This window comes from Zalophus californianus, chromosome 2, assembly GCF_009762305.2.
Source record: "Zalophus californianus isolate mZalCal1 chromosome 2, mZalCal1.pri.v2, whole genome shotgun sequence".
Taxonomy (NCBI): domain Eukaryota; kingdom Metazoa; phylum Chordata; class Mammalia; order Carnivora; family Otariidae; genus Zalophus; species Zalophus californianus.
This window is the reverse complement of record NC_045596.1, coordinates 83,582,957-83,602,207: the sequence shown is the minus strand read 5'-3', so window position 1 is coordinate 83,602,207 and position 19,251 is coordinate 83,582,957. Positions and strand designations below refer to the sequence as shown.

General features: G+C 36.4%; 1 protein-coding gene across 8 annotated transcripts in view; it reads right to left on the bottom strand.

The window, feature by feature from the left end:
• BANK1 (B cell scaffold protein with ankyrin repeats 1) overlaps window positions 1-19,251 on the bottom strand; it is a 328,778-nt gene that overhangs the window by 203,943 nt on the left and 105,584 nt on the right. For all 8 annotated transcript variants that reach the window (XR_003521018.2, XM_027600223.2, XM_027600221.2 and 5 more), the window contains exons 4-5: window positions 17,923-18,061; window positions 9,098-9,237 (exon numbers count right to left, since the gene is read on the bottom strand). Coding sequence is in view for 7 of the 8 variants with exons in the window: in XM_027600223.2 (XP_027456024.1) it covers window positions 9,098-9,237; window positions 17,923-18,061 (279 nt within the window). In the remaining variant the exon portion in view is untranslated. The remainder of the gene's footprint in view (window positions 1-9,097; window positions 9,238-17,922; window positions 18,062-19,251) is intronic.

Here is a 19,251-nt window from a genome sequence, read left to right as displayed (position 1 = left end):
TTTTTAAATTAAATGGCACGTATCTTCTAAATCAATTAGAATGTAGGTTTTGCTATCGTGGTACTGAGACCCAAAATGCCAGTAGCTTAAACAAGATGGAAGCCTATTTCTCTTTAACACGAAAGCCTAGAATTAGGCAATCTGATTAAGGGATCCAGGCTCTATTTGGTGCACTGCTGTCCTTCCTCCTCATAGTCCTAGATGGTTCATCCCTCACTCCCTTGTTGTTACTGCAACCAGTTAGAGAAAAAAGTCAGTGAAGGAGAGACTCCATCCTTCTTTGAAGGACATGATCAGAAATGTGCACATATCACTTCTACAGACATGCTGCTGGCCATTGGTTATGTACTTAGATGGCTACACCTAGCTCCAAGGGAGTCAGGAAGTGCAGTATTTACCCGGGCAAGCATGTGCCCAGATAAAAGTTATATGTAAGAAAGGAAAAAGAAATTCTGGGGAACAAATAGAAGCTTCTGCCATCTCCATCAGTCATGCATAAACACCATAATTTAGTAAACGCAATCTAATAAAGTTTAAAAAAAAAAACTTTCCTAGAAGTTGACTGAAGCTTGATTACGCTGAATTTTTCAATAACAACCCCCGTTTACATAATGTCAAAAAGCCTCAAAGCTTTAATTTGACCAAACCTGAACAGACTCATTAATAGACATATTTAATGACATTAATGATGAAACAAACAAAAGACCAGTTCTCCTAATGCAGGCAGTAGAAAGAGCAGTCATAAGAACCATGACTCTTTTCACCCTTACCTCCCTTTAGCAATTATTTTGTAACAACTTACTGTTAAAGATGTAATAAGATCAATTTTAAAACAAAAATTGCACTAACATATCCAGAGAAATGCCTTTCAAAAAAGACTTCTCTAAATGATGCCATGATTTCCTAAATTTTTGAAATTATTTTTTGAGTTGTTTTAGGTACTAGTTCCCAAGGTAGGCTGTTAGAATTGGTCTCATTGTTTTATACTCACTTGGTTGTTCCTTTGTCTTTCCCTTCTTTGCCCTGCTCTCTCTACTTTAGTCAGAAAGAGCACTCCGTCAGCCAACAGTCCAATAACCTGAGCTCTGAAAAAAGGTTGTGCCTGTACTACGGGGAAGCCGGTGGCTGTTGGAATAAGGGGCTCTGATAGCTGGGTCACTTCAGTTTGGGTGGGTACCTTAATGTATAAAATGCTTTCACCCTCTCATTCTTTCACCCAACAAAATAGGTATTCAGCAGCTGTGTGTCTGGCAGCGTACTTGGCTCTGGAGATGAAACAGGGAACCAAATAGACAGTATCTCTGCCCTAAATGACCTTGGAGTTTAATGAGAGGCAGATATTGACAAATATTACACACGCAGATGTCCAATTAGAATGTGATCAGCACTACAAAGAGATACATAGGGAGATGTACAAGGTCAAGGGATGCTTCACTGAGGAAGAGAAGCTGGAATTAAAATTTGGAGGATGAATTAGAATTAACTAGGGAAGTCAGTGAGGGGAAAGGAGATTGGGAAAAAGTTTCAGTTAGAAAGAGGAGCATTTATAAAGGCCCTGGGGTAGGAGATTAGGAACCAAAAGTCCAGGAACTGGAAGCTGGCTAGTGTGTCTGGAGTGCAGAGAGAGAGAAATGAGAGTGAGATCAAGCTGGAGTGAAAGAGAAGGGACAGCGTCTATAGGGCCATATTGTTCATGTTAAAGATTTTCTTTTTTTAATCCATACAACCTTTGGAATCTACTGAAGGGTTTGAGTAGGAGCATCGCCTGCTGAGATCTTTTTAAAAGAACCCCTCAGACTATGGACTTGAGATAAGTAGGTCAGGTGCAAGAACACATGGTGGGGGACCAGTTAGGAGCCCACTGTAGTTTAGGCACAAGGAAAGGCAGAGGACTGAGGTGTTAGAACTGGAGGGATGTGGAGAGAAGTGAGCAATATGCAGTGAGTAAAAGTGATACGGATTGAATTTGTCGGGTGAGACAATAGAAGGTATTAAGGAGACGCTTATGTTTCTGGTGTTTAAACTGGATGATGATGCCTATCCCGAGGCAGAAAGACTGGGCCTTAAAGGAAAACCACATTTGGATTGTATTTTATAAGTTAATGAGCTAACCTGCCAAGTGAATATTTATCAAGAAAGGAAGAGAGTCTAAGAATCAAAACACTGAAATTGAAACTATTTTCTAGATCACAGAAAGAAGAGATTACAAAGGGTATTGAGAAGAAAAGGCAAAGACAGGAGAAGGAAAACCAGAAAGATAGGGCTTCTTGAAAGCTAAGGGGAAAAAAATAATCAGAAAAGTGAGTTTGGTCAATGGTGTCAGTTGCTGCTGACAGTCAAGTTAAATTGAACAAGAAGGATATCCACTGGATTTGTTGTGTGGGACTTGAGCAAAATTGACATACTATATTTGTTTGTGTGCTGATACTTAAGGTAATAAGGTGGATGGCTAAATGGCTGACAGGGGGTGGGGTGGGAGAGGCAGGATTCTTAGAAGTTGAATTTTCCTTGTCAAAAATTTCTTTTACTTCATTTCCTGCGTCTTGATGCTGTTTACTGTAGAAGCATAGTTCATGAATGCTAAACACAATTTAGAGTTCCCAGATTACATATTTACTTTATTTATCTTATTGTTGATACTATAACTATTATTGGTAAAGAGGCCCACAGAATGCATAATGACTTTTTAAAAAAATGCCAACAAACGCATTTTGCCACAAGGATTTTTCAGTCTTCTACTTTCCAAAGGATTACTGATGATTTGCGATTCATTCCAGAGGCAGATTCTCTCATTTTCTCTAATTGTCTTGTTATGAATAATAGCTACGGAGGAATATTGTTAACTGTATTTGGCTTGTGCTTTGTTTTCTGGATTGTTTAAAAACATTCTTTATGGTTGAAGAAGATCCAAAGCCTCTAAAGACCTAGCTAGTATATGCAGAGGGCTGCACTTGAATGAGGTCGCTTACGGACAGCACTCACGCAGACACACAGACATCCTCTGCAAAGGGCAGCCAAAGCCACCCCAGTGATAAGAGGAGAGAGGAATGTAAAAGGCAAATTGGGAGAAATAAAAAATGGAGGGAGTATTTATTTCCACTGAGTAAGCAGAAACTATAAATTAAAGTGGCATTAATAAGATATATTCTAAACAGTTAAACATAAGCTAAAATGAATGGGGCCAATATGGACTGATAATGGCTTATAAGATAGAGAATTAACAAGAACTAAAAGTATGGTTGTGTTCATGGCTAAGTAACTGCACTCAGAAATATTTATTTCTTTCCCCTAAAACAGCTGCTATATCTGCTGTTAAAGTTAACCAACTTATTTGTTTTTTCCTAAATAAGTAGATGAAGGTACTAAGTGGCATGTTCCCGTTTGACTCAATAATTGGTAACTGAACTGGGGATTGCTGAACTACCCAAATAAGGCATCTTTAACCATTTTAAGTCTGAACTACCCAAATAAGGCATCTTTAACCATTGCTGAATCGTTATCACAGGTGGAGACATGGCACAAAATATCACTTATTTTATCAGTAAAATTCAAGTTTCAATAAATATGCCTTATTCTTACTGATCCATTCTAATTAGGGGCATAAAATATGAAAAATGAATCCAGAAATAAATGCCCAAATTGCACTTTATTTTTTCTTCCCCTACCCATTTCAAATATTTCATCAGAAATAGGAAACATGTAATAAAAGTGGTGAAAGATACATGAAATTCACATCACTTCCTTCTCTGCTGGGAGAATTGGGAAGAAGTGCTAATACAAGTGAAATAAAGGCTGCATCAAGAACCCACATACTTGCAAGCCAATGTTCTTTGGTGACAGCAGTCGCAATCCCCAGTTGAAGTATTTTTTTTTTCTTGGCATAAAATTGTGGACTATTTGAGTCCGAAGTGGCCTTGGAGATCATATATTCTAGCTTCCTCACTGTACACATGAGGAAATCCCTCTCACACTAAGGAGAATGAGCTCTCATGAAGTGACTGCTGATTTGGTTAAAGAATCTAACACCTGCTCCTGCCCCATCCGGAACTGAATGATTCTCCTGTGCTATGCTGTCGCTTTCCAGGAAAGGGAAAGAAAAGATAACATGCAGCCTTTTGAAAGAGAGAGAAGACTGTAGGCATTTTTTTTTTTTTTTTTGAGTATCAAACATTTCCTTAATATTCAAAAGAAAGGCAAGACTGGAATCTGGAACCATATAGCTGTTAAAAGTCAGTAATGATCTACATGATGAACATACGGTTCATTACTGAGGTAGAACATGAAAAATTTATAGCACAAATTCTTCACTTTTCTGGTATCCAGGGCCTCTGAGCATTCTTCATTTTCATAAGTATCAGATTCATTTATTCAATTTGAGAAATAAATAACTGTATTTTAAGAGGACGGTTTTCATTCTCTTCTTATCATTTACATACCTATAGTTTTCCACTTATGTTTTTAATTAGCACTAGAGGACAAAGCAAGCATTTGTGTTTTCCCATTTTTGTCTCATGGTGTCTCATGGGTCAGGAGCTAATTGTGTGAAAGTAACTAGGTATAGCCTGGTGATGGGTATTGAGGAGGGCACGTTCTGCATGGAGCACTGGGTGTTATGAACAAACAATGAATCATGGAACACTGCACCAAAAACTAATGATGTAATATATGGTGATTAACATAACAATAAAAAATTAAAAAAAAAAAAAAAAAGAAAGTAACTAGGTATGCAAAGATGAAAAACACAATGCCCATACCTTAAAGAAGGGGGAGGGAAGGAAGAGCTGAGTATGTTCTAAGAGTGAGCAATCCTGGAGGGCTAAAACATAGGACTCATGGAGAGAATTAAGAAGACATGGAGGGAGGGGCACCTGGGTGGCTCAGTCATTAAGCGGTTGCCTTCGGCTCAGGTCATGATCCCTGGGTCCTGGGATCAAGGCCCGCATCGGGCTCCCTGCTCCGTGGGAAGCCTGCTTCTCCCTCTCTCACTCTCCCTGCTTGTGTCCCTGCTCTCGCTATCTCTCTCTGTCAAATAAATAAATAAAATCTTAAAAAAAAATAGAAAGAAGACATGGAGGGTATACTGTCATAAGAGCTGATGTTGGGAAAGATTTGTGGCTCTGCAGGCTGGTGTGCCATTCAGAGGAGTTTGGACCTTATCCAGTGAGTCACCAAAAGTCTGTAGCAAGGGAGTGGCTTAGATAACACTGGCGTTATGGAGAAGTATAGTTTAGAGACTAGATGCACTTGCACCCCTTATCAACAGGAGCTGATGATAAGAAGAAAGATGGTGTCCACCAGTCTTTCCAAGAAGACAAGGGCCTAAAAAAAATTACTGAAAGGCCTTGGGATGAATCTCCTGAAGAATTCTTTAAGGAAGATACCTGCTAACTTTTGAATTTAACCTTGTGAAAAAACTAACATTTAAGAGAACTATTTACAACTACAAAGTTCCTCATGATATCAGAGTTCCCTATGCCTGTATCTTCCCTCATCCCAACTGTAGCTGGCTTCATACTGTATAAAATATTTGTAAGCAGCAAACCAAAGATTGAAACATATACATAATTTAATAAAAACTGGAAATGAAGTGTACCCTAACATGAAGATGAATCTAAGATTTCAGTAAGTATAAAGCAAACCGTGCAAAATGATCAATACATGCAGCACAAAGATATCATTGTACCAACAAGAAATACAACAAAGAAGAATTATGTGGTACCACTTCAAAAACTCTTTTAATGAATAGGATGCTAATGCTTTGACCAATAATTGCTATGTTCCTTTAGCACCTAATTGGTTTCTTATATTGTATCTAGTTGTTCCTATACAAAGTTAACTTTATTTTGACCTAATTTGGTTTCTTATATTGTATCTAGTTGTTCCTATACAAAGTTAACTTTATGGTTGTCCCCAGATGCTTCTGTAAATAGGATGAAAATCTCAAAGGTTTTAATTATCTCAGTTAAATGGGAGTTACTAGTATTTCTAACCCTAGTACTTGAATTCTAATTATCTTCCCAAGTTGGGCTCTGGATTTTTTTCATTTTTCATTCAATCTCTCTTAAATTTGTTGTTTTAGGTAATGCTCTGGAAATTGTACCTTTATGAGGCTACATGCTGGGATTTAATATCTATCTGAAAAAGATGAAATGATTTAGGAAACAGTTGGATAATTAAGCTGATTTAGGTAAACTATTTAAAACCTAATGGACATCATTAAAAATAAACTAAGAAAATCAAATATCTCATCATTTCTTTTCTCAAATGCACAGAATGGTCATTTTGCTATATGCCCAACAGCTTTTAAACAATAATATGAAGTCTCTTATTATAAGTTCTAAGATTACTGAAAAATAAAACCACAGATTTCTCATTAGTATTCCTTTCCTCAAATTCACAGATTGTTCACATTATTATATGCCCAATAGCTTTTAAATGATTACAGGCAGTATCTTACTACTAATTTTTAAGATTACTTAAATCACATCTGCCATTAAAATTTACAGGAAAACTCAGGATGGCTCTTACACCAGGCCATTCCAGCGAAGTAGATCAGATACTGAAAAAACTGAAATCTGCTGGTATATTTTCTTACAAATACATGATAACTAGAGTGAATAAAATGACAATGAATATTGTTCTTTGACTAGAGATGTTCAGTGAATTATCTGCAAAATATCCAAATTTCCCAATTAAGTCACAGAGTAGCAAGCATATGAAAAAAACAATTACTGTAATGTTCTATGCTGGCACGGAAAAGCAAACCTTTTTGCACATTTTAAAAAATATAATCTACTTGGGAACAAAGCCAAATGTCAAAAGGGAAATCCAAATGCCTGCAAGCAGAAGCCCAGTGGGGGCTGGGCTGTCTCCTTTGAGGCCAAACAACCCTAAAACACACCAAGGAAATGCCCCTGCTGTTCCTTCTTTTTCATCAGGGATAGAGCCTGCTTTTCACTATCTCCACGAATTCATACTAGGGATAACTTAAATGGTCCAGATGCCAGTGGACTGGAGAACCCCACGTCATTCCTGGTCTAAGCTTTGATGGAGGCTGACCGAATTGTAGCGTTTTCCCTCCTTCAGGCCTGCGATAGTACAGCTCAGTCTGGTCCGGGATCTCAGTCTCAGAATTTGTTCGATCTAATTTCATGACACGTCTAGGTCCCCTGACAACAGTAGCAAAACTCGTAAGCCTATCTTAAGTGGTATAGGTTAAACTAAATCTCCTAATGTCTCTTCTTACCATGCTGTGGTCTGCTGTCACCAAGTTAGAATAATTCTACCTCTCAGTACTCACTTAGGTTCAAAGGGACTCTCTCCTGAGAGTAAAAGCCTGAATCAAGCTGTGACTGTCCAGCATCCTTCCTTATGCTAGGCCACCAGGGATAGGTGAAGAGGAGAATCCTAAGATGTAATCGTAACGCTTTCTCACCTCTCATTTCTGACACCCACCGAGGGTGAAAAGGAAATAGTATTTTCTAGTTATCTGAAAATGATCCAAAACAGTTTGTATTCACTCAAAGCTGTAGAAGAAACCATGACTTGGCAAAATAAAGCACTCTGAAAAATTGCCCAGGAGTCATACATTATATTTAATCTTCTTGCATACAAAAAGTTTTTTTCTCCCCAAAGGCAAAATCCACACAAAAATGTGTTGGGGGGGCTACTTTACCTCTATGCTAACTGAATACTGATAATGCATATATCACTTTTGCTAATCTTTTTGCAGTGAATGGAATTTTTAAAGTGGAAGATAAGGTAGATTTGTCACAATAAAATGAAACAATCCATATTTCAAGCTAATACTTTTGTTTTTGCTTTGCAATTACAATATAGACATTTTGTCAAATGTCCTCCGACTACCAGTTTGACAAATGGTACTTTATTCCCTGAACCTTCTCTAAGACATTTTTACCTTTGCCATTGTTCTAATAGAAAAAAATGTGTCACACAAAATAAATAACAAAGCCTCCAATTTCAGACTAGTTTAAACAGATAAGGTTTCATGACAACCTGTCAGTCACACTATCATTGATGGTTTCGTTATAGAGTGTTTTGTGGTAAATTTGAAGATCTCATTGTTTAGCTACCTCTTTTTCACTTTTATTCCCTTTTACCCTCCCCATCCACTGCCAAAAACCCAAGGCAATTAAGTAAGAGTATAATCTAATTATCAAGTAGCTATAAAAAGAAATGCCATTTAGTTCACTCTGAATACGTGATGGAATAAGCACATAAAGGATAAACGTTCCACATTAAACAAGGTTTCTCTCTTTTGAAAGTGGGTCAGGTAACAAAAAAACAAAATAAAATGCAGAAATTAAACCAATGGTTTAAGATGAATCAAAATACTATTGTTGCATTCCATACCCATGAGGGCATTGGCGTTCACTGGTAACTGTTTCAAACAAGGGCCTTTTGAGAAGACTAGAAACCCCTCACCAAGTCCTCCTTGCTGAGTAATGCTTTGTCACCCTGGAGAAAGAACCTGGGGCTTGAAATTGCCTCTTTGCACACTTCCTTGAAAATCTGAGCAGTTCTGGAATTCCTAATAAACACTATCAATTTAGAGCAATAATTTTCACTATCGGGTAACAGTAATAAGTGAAACTAAGAAAAACACACCAAGCTTGGAAATTTCCACATGAAAATAACAATTCCTAGATTAATGCCCTAGGCTCCCTTTTTGGTAGTGTTCTTGGTTTGTCTGACTCCTGAGCCTCAACGCATCAGATGATCTGACTTTTATTTTGCACTGTCCAGATCTGGATAAAGAGGATATTCGTTTCTTAAGAGTTCTGTCTAATCCTACTGTCTTTCTTTATCTGCTCTGTGACAACTTTAAAATGAGCCCATCACAAAAGCGATTTTGTAATGGAGAACCTGTCTCCTGGTGACATTATCTGGAATGACTTGAGTTAAGCAAACTAATTCATCTGTATCTCTGCACCACAGAAGTCCGTTTCCTCCCTCACTATTGATCCATAATTCATTCTTATTCAACCAGCATTCAGACTTTATACCAAAGCATGCATTCTGTTAACAAGCATTGGCTCTTTGGCTCGTTACCAACTTCGTGGAAAGATCCACTTACCTGGCACACACCATCTCCTGGACGTGCCACTCCCAGTAGGTTTTCCATAGGCTTTGCTGTTGTAGAGTATTTCATCTCTGTTGTGGCCTTAATGACTCCATCGCAGTAGACGCGGACATTGACAGAGCCAGCAGGAAAATCTTATAAAATACAAACAAGAGCTGAGTATACAATGCATGTATCCTATTATTATATCTGTTAGAGAATATGAAGGAATATTTAAGAATTCATAACAATTTTACTGACTTCTAGCACTAAATGTTTTTTTATCCTTAGTATCCAAAGAATATAATGTACAATTTTAGACTTAATTAAATAAAACCTTACAAGATCAAAACATGCTAAAATTATGGTAAAAGCCCTAAATCCTTCCTTCCTACTACTAAACTTCTTTTTTGATGGAATCTATAATTATCTTTACATAATACTTTAGAATTTATAATGATACCATCATTCATTTAAAGTTGTGTATCTGTTAATAATCTCAAGAAAATTTGCATTAATTATAGGCAAGTTTCTCAAAATTGTATTTGGAAAGAGAAAGAGTAGAATCGATTGAAATCACCAAACTCTTATGCAACTGATTACAGTGAAAAACCCTTGGGAAGACAAGGTTTAATATCCTGCTATTTAAGTACCATTTATACTATACATTTATCAAAACTCTTTTTGTGAAAAAGTTGTTCAAAGTGACTGATATGATACCTTGTGAATTCTGCATTAACATACCAACAGAGTTAGAGTTTCCTAAGAATGTTGGGTTCCCTACGAAAGAATAACAATAATCAATCATTTCAGTAAGAAAGTTATTTTGCTTTATTTTAACAAAAGTAAACAAAATTAAGCCTTGAAATCCATTTGCTTTAAAAAATCTGACTCTCTGTCATGGAGATATTTCCCAAATTCTCCTGGAAAACTGTCACCCAGACATCTGGGGGTTGGAATATAAGCCATTTGGTACAAGACCAAAAAAGCCTGTTCTAACCTTAGGCACCTGACGAAGCTTTGAATATTTAAAAGTTTCTAAGGTTTAAGCATTTTACTTTATCTCCTGAAGAGATTAAATGACCTCTTATAATTTTGCTCAGAGAGATTTAAAGCCAGCAAAAGCAATCTTAAGCTTAATTAGATCAAGAAGCTGTAATTTTCTCTTCCCACATTGCTTGACTAGACACCTAACCTGTATTATAAAGAAAATATATGTATAAAAGTTCTCTCCTCCCAAGGTAAGTCCATCCAGTAGATAATGTAAGAGAAAATGCAACAAAAGTACATTTAATCAGCTGAAGAAGCCTACATATAGTAAAGAGGGTTCTAGAGTTACTATAGTCAAAAGAAATCAATTTTGGTAGATTTCAGAAAGACAATTTTGAAAGAAGATATTGATTTTGTTTATCAGAAAAAAGATTAGAGTTTGCAATGGGGTGTTCACTGAAAGAAAGTCAGGTGATGAATCATGAGAGATACATGATGAGGTATGTATTGGTAGCTCTTTGATATAGGATACTTAAAATATTCTAATTCTTTTAAAATCTAACATGAAAGTAAATGAACTGATTTATTCTTGATAACTTGTACCATTAGATCTATTGATAATGATGTTGATCTTAGAATAATCTTCCCAAGAGATGTCCTTTGAAGTACTGTCCTTTGCTGTATACATTTTCTTATCTATTGAATGTCAGTTATTAAATCAAGACCTTGGAGGATTCCTTATGGATTCATCTGGCTGGGAGGCCCTCCTTAAATATGTATTGTTGAATTGGACTTTTCATAAACAGCACTCTGTACCACCTGAGCATTATTTTATTTTGAGTGTGGCCATTATGATATCTACATTTTATAGCTCCTTAATAAAAATAAAAGCCAATTAATTTAAGGACTCAGAAAAGAGGGAAAGTGAATTCTGCTATTTACTATCTAAAGTCAGGAAGTAACATTTAACACTGGAAGTACACACGAATATAGGTCAAGATCACCAAACCAAGCAAGGGTACTGGAGTCAGCTATGGAGAGGAAAAAAGGCTTATAGTGTAAGAAGATGGAACTTCTTGCTCACATCAAACACAGATACACAAGAAAGCAAACTTATACAGGAGCAACAGTAAAAAAGGAACTCTACTCAAATTTCACATCTCAAGGTCCAGGCCATTTAAAATTCTTTGTCAACCTGCACTGTCTCTGGGATTTTAAGTGGTTTGTCCTTCCAGATGAGGGACAAACTGAAACAGTTTACAGAAAACATAAACTAAAGTGTTTTTGAATAGTCAGAACTACCTTCATTAATTCTTTAAAAATACATATTTCACAAATCCAGTAACTTAAGAGCTGTTTGCTTTCTGTATTTCCATTGTCTGTGACGCTGTGTTCCTTTATCAACCAACTTTAGCTCTTTATCACACGGTAAACCTTACATGAACCCACCTAGTGTTTCCATGGGAACTGAAGTCAATATGGTTTCCTTTTGATTAGAACATTATTATTAAATAAATATTGGTGGCTTCAAAACCTTTGTCTTGCCTAAAAATTGATACCAATTTAATATATTTTAAAACTGCCCTCTTCAATTATGATATTTAGAAAAATTTCTTATCAATTGTTGTTATTTTTCTACGCAGGTTAAGCATAATATTTGTCACATCCTCAAGTATTTTTCATGCTCTTTTAATGAAATATGAAATTATAATTTACATTATCCGGAACAGTTTCTTAATTAACAAAGAGATTCTATATCTTTGTGGATATTTTTACATTCCTTTCAACTTTTAATTGGTTGTCCCCACGTTGTATAAAGTATTTTTCTGGCTGAGCTACACGTATCAGAGGAATACCCTCTTCCTTCTGAGTAAACATTAGTTGATATTTCTTGTTTAAAGACTGCACATGTATTTTTATAACTTTTGGCATAAGCTGAGACTACTGCAAGTTCCTGAGTAACTTCAAATTCCTTTAGCACAAGGCAGTTCCTGTCAGTGACAAACCTGTGGATACCATTAGAAAGGTGTGTTTTTTTTAGAAAATGAAGTAATTATATGAATTTATTAAGCTGAGAGGAAAAAGAAGACAGAAGTAAAGGACATTTTCTCAAATAAAAAGAATCAGGTTAAGCTATGGAAGTGTCTGAGAAGGGAAAGATACCATTTAGAAAAAGAGCATCTTAAGATTTCTTCACTGGTTGGCATAATTGTACTTGAACATAATTTTGTTTTTTTCTGAATTGTTACCAAATTAGAAACAAACATACATTTAAAAAGAGCATTAATACGGCAAAGAGTTGGTTGGGTGGTGAAAAATCTGAGAGGTCTGAACACTATAAGTAGGTTTCAGAGTATGTGACATGCTGAGAGTATTATCACACACACACACACGCACACACTTAAAATGACTAAGAGAAACTATCCAAAGAAAGGAAGGAATAATAAGGAATAATGGTTTTATTTTTGTTTTTATTTTATTATTAGTTGGTTTTAAGAGGTACCATTTTCTAAAAGAGAATGTTAGTTGCCTATCCCAAAGTTTATTCTCTACCTTTTAGAAACAGAATCCTGATTTTATTTTATTTATTTATTTATTTTTGCTGGGCACATTGCTATCCAACTAAAAGGACTCGATTTTCTGTTCTTCCTTTCAGCTAGACATGAGCTTGGGATTAGGTCCTGATTAATGTGATATCAGCAGATGAGTCTTACAGAAACCTTCTCAATTTAATGAGGCCTTCTTTATCCCAGTGTTGTGTTGATAAACTGACTCTCCAAAAAGAAAATCAAAAAGTTCTGATTTATAGTTTTTGCCAATTTCTGTGTTGTATATACTTCCACCATGGCTGATTTCAAGTAACCAAAGTCAATGGACTGAATTGTGTTCCCTCCATCCCCCAATTCCTGTGTTGAAGCCCTAACACCCCCAAGGTGACTGTATTTAGAGATAAGGCTTTTAATGAGATAATTAAAGTTAAACTGAAGTCATAGGGTAGCGCCCTTATCTAACAGGACTGGTATCCTTATAAGAAGAGAAAGAGACACCCCCAGTTCCATGCACTGAGAAAAGGCCATAGGAAGACAGCAAGAAGGTAGCCACCTACAAGCCAAGGAAAGAGGTCTTGCCAGAAACCAATTTTTTTGTCCCTTGATCTTAGGTTTCCAGCCTCCAGAAATGTGAGGAAAATAAATTTCTCTCATTTAAGCCACCCAACCTGTGGAATTTTGTTATGGCAGCCAGAGGAGACTAATACACAAGGTAATATCACTGAATATGAAGTAGAGAAGAGATGCATAGAATTGACTTTTGCAATCCAATATGAGATGGTGCTGGAACACCAGTGCTTCATCAGGTTGCTCGAAAATTGGGAGTGATAGTAAGGGTCTTAGAAGCCATATTACTCCATGATGATTATGGCTATACCCTAGGGATTATGGAATGGTTAGCAGAAATAAGTCTGCTCTGGGACAATATTGTGAAGCTGCCATACCAGCCCTCAATACCAGCCAGATTTAGTACATGAAGTTCTGGGTATCACCCAAGAGAATACTTACAGAGAGCAAACCCCATTTTGAGTAACACGGCTGATTAAATCATGAGCCAAATGATCAGAAATCAAATCACATGAGCAATTTTTCTACACCAGAAAGAGACTGGAAGGATGGAGGCCATCGTTTAAACTTGATACATCCGGGGGCACCTGGGTGGCTCAGATGGTTAAGCATCTGCCTTCGGCTCAGGTCATGATCCCAGGGTCCTGGGATCGAGTCCCGCATCGGGCTCCCTGCTCCTTGGGAGCCTGCTTCTCCCTCTGCTTCTCTCTCTCGCTCTCTCTCCCTCCCTCTCTCTCTCCGTCTCTCATGAATAAATAAACAAAATCTTTAAAAAAAATAAAATAAACTTGATACATCCGTAATAGGGAAGGATCCCTGGTATGTTTCCACTTTAGTTTTAGATCCCTCCATCTTAATTTGGTATTCAAAGAAGTACAGAAAAATTTTTTTAGAGACTTAAATCTGTATAGACTCTTACTAGTGTGGGATAATAATTGAGATCTTTCCTGCCCCTGGAAATCACCAATGAGTTCAGGGATTATATATGAGATAACATGGAATTAGGAGTTCTGTTGAACATGATTCCTCAAGGGTGAAGGGGGATGAACAAATTTGGTGGCTTTTATATCAAGAGATATAAGCAAAGGACTGGTAGAAAAGAGGGTGTAATATGAGGACTACAATACTTAGAAAGATGATCCCCCCAATTTTTAAATGGATTAATATACCTTATCCAGAAGCTGAGGGTGAGGTATTCCAGAAAAGCCACTCCTTATGTTTAAAGGAATTGCTAGAGGGAGAGATTAACACTTTATTCCTCAGCTGGATATCTGTTTAAGTGTTGTCTTGTAACTTATTTCCCTTACCTCCAAATGTCTATAAATATTTGAAATGTAATTAGAGAAGTTATTTTATCAACAAGGAAGTTGAGACACGATTGGGACTTGTTTAAAGTTACCCAGTAAATGGCTCAAAACACAATAAAAACAGCGCTTTGGCCACTAGTTAATTGTTTCTTTGGCTACACTAAAGATTCTGGACAAATCACTAGCCTTTAAAGAGCATGCTGGACACTCTCTTATTCCATAATTGGTGTAGAGAAAAAGGAACTCTATTGTACTGTGCTATTCAGTGCTGTTCAGTGAAACTTTCCAAGAGGAATGGATATGTTCTAACGAAGCACTTGAAATATGGTTAGTGCAACTGAAGGAATTAATTTTAAATTTCATTTAATTATAATAAAGCTTAAGTAACTAGTGGTGGCTAGTGGTCAACATATTGGTCAGTGTAGCTACAAAACATAGTTCTCCACCTATGGTTTGTGACCCACTAACACAACATGGTATCAGTTTAGTTGGTTTTGACTAGCATAGAATTTCTATCTCTCTCTATATATTACCCATATGTTCTTGCATGTTGTTCACTTTTCCATTACAGTCCTTAACATATTAATCAAAGTTTTTTTAAATTCTCTGTATGATAATTCCAACATCTGTGTCACATCTAATTCTGGCCTGATATTTGCTTTATTTCTTTAGACTATGTTTTTTCTTGCTTTTTGGCATGTCTTGTAATTTTTTGTTGAAAACCAGACATGTTGTGTCGGGTATAAGAACTGAAGTAGGTAGGCATGTAGTGAGAGAATTTGTAGTAATCTGGCTGAGAAGTGGGCCATATTTCATATCTGCTATAGCTGTAGGTGCCAGAGGCTTCAAATTCCTCTATTATCCTTGTCTTTGTCTTTCCTTTTGACCTCCTGCTTCCCTAACTACTCCTCTTCAGAAAGATTCTGCATCTTGCAGTATTTCCAACTGTAACCTTCTGCCATTATACTGAGACCCTTTTGTTGTGGTGGTCAGGTTGGGGCAGAGGAAAGCATTCTAATCTTGTGATTAAATCTTTGTCTTCAAGTGGGCTGGTATCTCTAGGCTGTCACATTCACCAGTGTTTCTCCTGTGACATCGCTTTCCTCCTAACCCTAAGTGAGACAGAAAAGCTAGAAGGGGCTACCATGGGATAGATGCCCTTCCCCAGCTGGGATAAGGCATTCTTAAGGTGGCTTCCCCTGGAGAGTAAACTACTGCTATGAAGAGTATACAGGGAGTATTTCACCATGATTGTTCTTCCTCTAACCTCTAGAAGATCTTCCTCAGATCTTCACTATGTGAACCTGGTAGGGTTCCTGGAGGTGAATCCCACAAAATCATGGATGCTCTCAGGAGTTTCTTACTCTTGAGCTAGTCCACACTCTACCCCCTGCAATTCATCAAAATTACCATTTAGGTGTGCCTATCACTTTATGGCTCCAGTGACTTCTGCTCCAGCCAAGCAGATCTTGGATGTCACTCTCTTGATTACTTTCCTCTCAAGATTTTGAGATGGTGGTTTGCCCTGCAACCTTAGTTCTCTGAGGAGTTCAAGAAAAGTCATTGATTTTCAGTTTGTTTAGCTTTTTCTTGTAGTAGGAATAGGAGTGACAGCTTCCAAGTTCTTCACATATCAAGGCTAAAACTGTTACTCTAATGACTACTTTTGCTTTAATTATATATTTCTGAGTATGTACTGAGTTATGATGTAAAATGTAGTTCTTGCTAGGGTTAAAAAAATGTTAACAAACAGTAGCATGAGGCAGAAAAAAATAAGACTCTGGGGCCACTTCCGCTGAGGCATGTCCCATCCATTTTCCCCATACACATTCATGGAACCGTCCTATATACTGTTACATTTGGTAAGAAAATTTCTCACTAATTTCCAGAACATATTAATTGCAAATAAGAGTTGGAGAGGTTAAATAGCATAACTGGTAAATAGTGGTTTATTTGTTTTTTACTACAAATTTGCTGTTCAACCACATAGACATTATATATGGCCTGGCCAATATACTGGCCATACTATACAAGATATGTATATCTTGAAAGGTATAGACTATTAGTTTTCTGCTTTTCTGAAAAAAATGTGCATTTTGACATAATTTGTTCTTTGTATTGCTCTTAGCTACTAGGTAAACTGAACACATAATCTTAATGCAAATAATTTTATTTGACACTTTGATTTGCTATTTGGGAAATATTATCTAAGTACTTACAAATTTGCAATATTGATTTTTCTGTAGCAATTTTAGTCTAACTAGATTTAGTTTAAACTTGAAAACTAATTAGTTAGAAATTAATGTTCATTAAATCATTTTAAAATATGGCATAAATAGGGGGCTTTGGAAGAGAAAGAAAAGAGACAAAGTTCTTTCTCATCTCACTTCTACATATCTTTGTCCAATACAGGGACCAGTGTCTGAAATGTTTATAAATGTTTGGTGTACAGTCCTTCCTTTTCTATAGTTCAACTCTGAACTAACCTGTGTAAGGAAATCCATAGAGGAGATGCGTACTTTTCATAACACAATAGAAATGTTTGTAAGTATTCTATAAAAGGGCTTCATAATAGCTACATTCCAAGAGGAAAAAAAAAGTTCAGGATGCATTTGACATAGTATTTAATTTTAAATGTTTTTACTACATTTCTAGATTCATAATAAGATTGTGTACTTTTTATTGCAAAATATTTTATAAATTTCACATTTGTCAAGTTTTATAAGGTAATTTTATTCTTTGATTGTAAAATGATATCATAAATTCAAAAACCAAGTAGTCCTACATTTATATCAAAACATCAGAAATTAACATAGTAGATTTGATTTTAAATAAAATTCTTGTGTCAGGTGTGGCTATTCCATCTAGAACTTTAAACCTGATACAATTTATAATGCTGCAAGCAAAGGTGGATAATAAAATGGTTAACCTCATAAATTAAATAAGGAAAAGAGGGAAGATTGTATATAGAAATGGTACCATGATGATAAATAGTGAAAAAGAATCATGCTTTCCAAAGAATCCAAAAATATATTCATGGGCATGGCAAAAAAAGGAAAGGAAAAAGGTCATGAATGAAAGTCCAAATGTTCATTAATCCTATTACAATAAAGCAAATAGTTTTAGTTCCACACTGAATCACTGACATATATTAAAATGCTCTCTGCTGATGTACTTAAAACGATGTGATATTGTGGATGGTCATTTCACCACATGGTGCACAAGCTAATTTCTCATAATTTACACTTTCATACTTTTGGGAATCCAGATTACTAACAACCACCTTGGGTATGTGAAAGCTACACACAGGAAGCACCTGCAGAACAATATTAGTTTCTGAAAGGAAGTGAAACCATTTATCATAAATTTATTGAAAGAAACTCAGGATGATGTTTTATATTTATTAATGCATAAAAAAGTTTCTTACCTAAAGCTTTCATCCGCCAGACTGTCTTATTCCAACAGGTTGGCTGTGTCCTAACACATTTACTATTTGATGTAAATTCAACCTCCACAGTATCACCAATGACTTCATCTCTCAAAATAATAAATATTTCACCAGGATTCTATAAGATAAAAAATATTACCCAATTAGGGCCTTGAAAAAGTATACATTAACCAAAAAACACATTATATTTATTAATGACAAGGTTTGCACATGATAATTATGTCTTCCACCATGTCCATATTTTCAACTATGTTCAGAAATAAAATACATACATGTGATTCTCACTACATTTCAACTTTATCAACTTTGTGTCTTTTTTTTCTCCAACCCCATCTTTCGCAACTGAAAAAACAGTGAGGACACAGTTGCTCCCTTTTCCTCTTGATTCGTCCCTGTTTGTGAGGCTTCCTATCTCAGGGTAATGAGCATCACTTCACAAACCTCCAGGGAGCTATAATTTGCAACCAAATCCTTTTTCCCCAAATCCTTTTCCTTCACCTAGAACTTAGTACATGAGAGGGTTGAATAAGTTTAGCTCTAAGATCTCTTAATATTTTAAATATGAGCTTTAATGTCCAATGTTTTAAATGTCCAATAGTTTTAAATCTTACCTAATAGAGATTCTCTATTTGTGATGAGTATCTGTGAAGGTTACTGAGTTGACTAAAGGTTATAAATCTAAACGTTTTAAGATTTTATTGAGGTCAAAAAGCTAAATCTATGTACATAAGGCAAAAAAGGTGTTTTTCTTTTAAAGATTTTATTTATTCATTTGTGAGAGAGACAGAAAGAGAATAAGCAGGGGGAGAAGCAGAGGCAGAGGGAGAAGCAGACTCCCTGCTGAGCAAGGAGCCCAATGAGGGACTCAAACCCAGGACCCTGGGACAATGACCTGAGCTGAAGGCAGACGCTTAACCATCTGAGCCACCCAGGCGCCCGCAAAAAAGGGTTATTGAAAACACTTTTGGAAAAAAAAATCCAGAAAAAATAATTAGGCATAAAAAGATTGACATTAGGGGGGAGGAGCAAGATGGTGGAGGAGTAGGAGACCTGGATTTTGTCTGCTCTCAGGAATTCAGCTAGATAGGGATCAAACTATTCAGAACACCTACGAACTCAAAAGGAGATCAAAGAAAAGAATAGCAACAACTCTCTGAACAGAAAAGCGGCCACTTTTTGCAAGGTAGGATGTGCGGAGAAGTGAATCTGAGGCATTTTTGGGAGGATAGATGGCCGGGGAGGGGGCCTCCATCTGTTGCTTCTGCCAAGTGATAGAGCAGCAGAGCACAAAATCGGAACTTTTAGAAG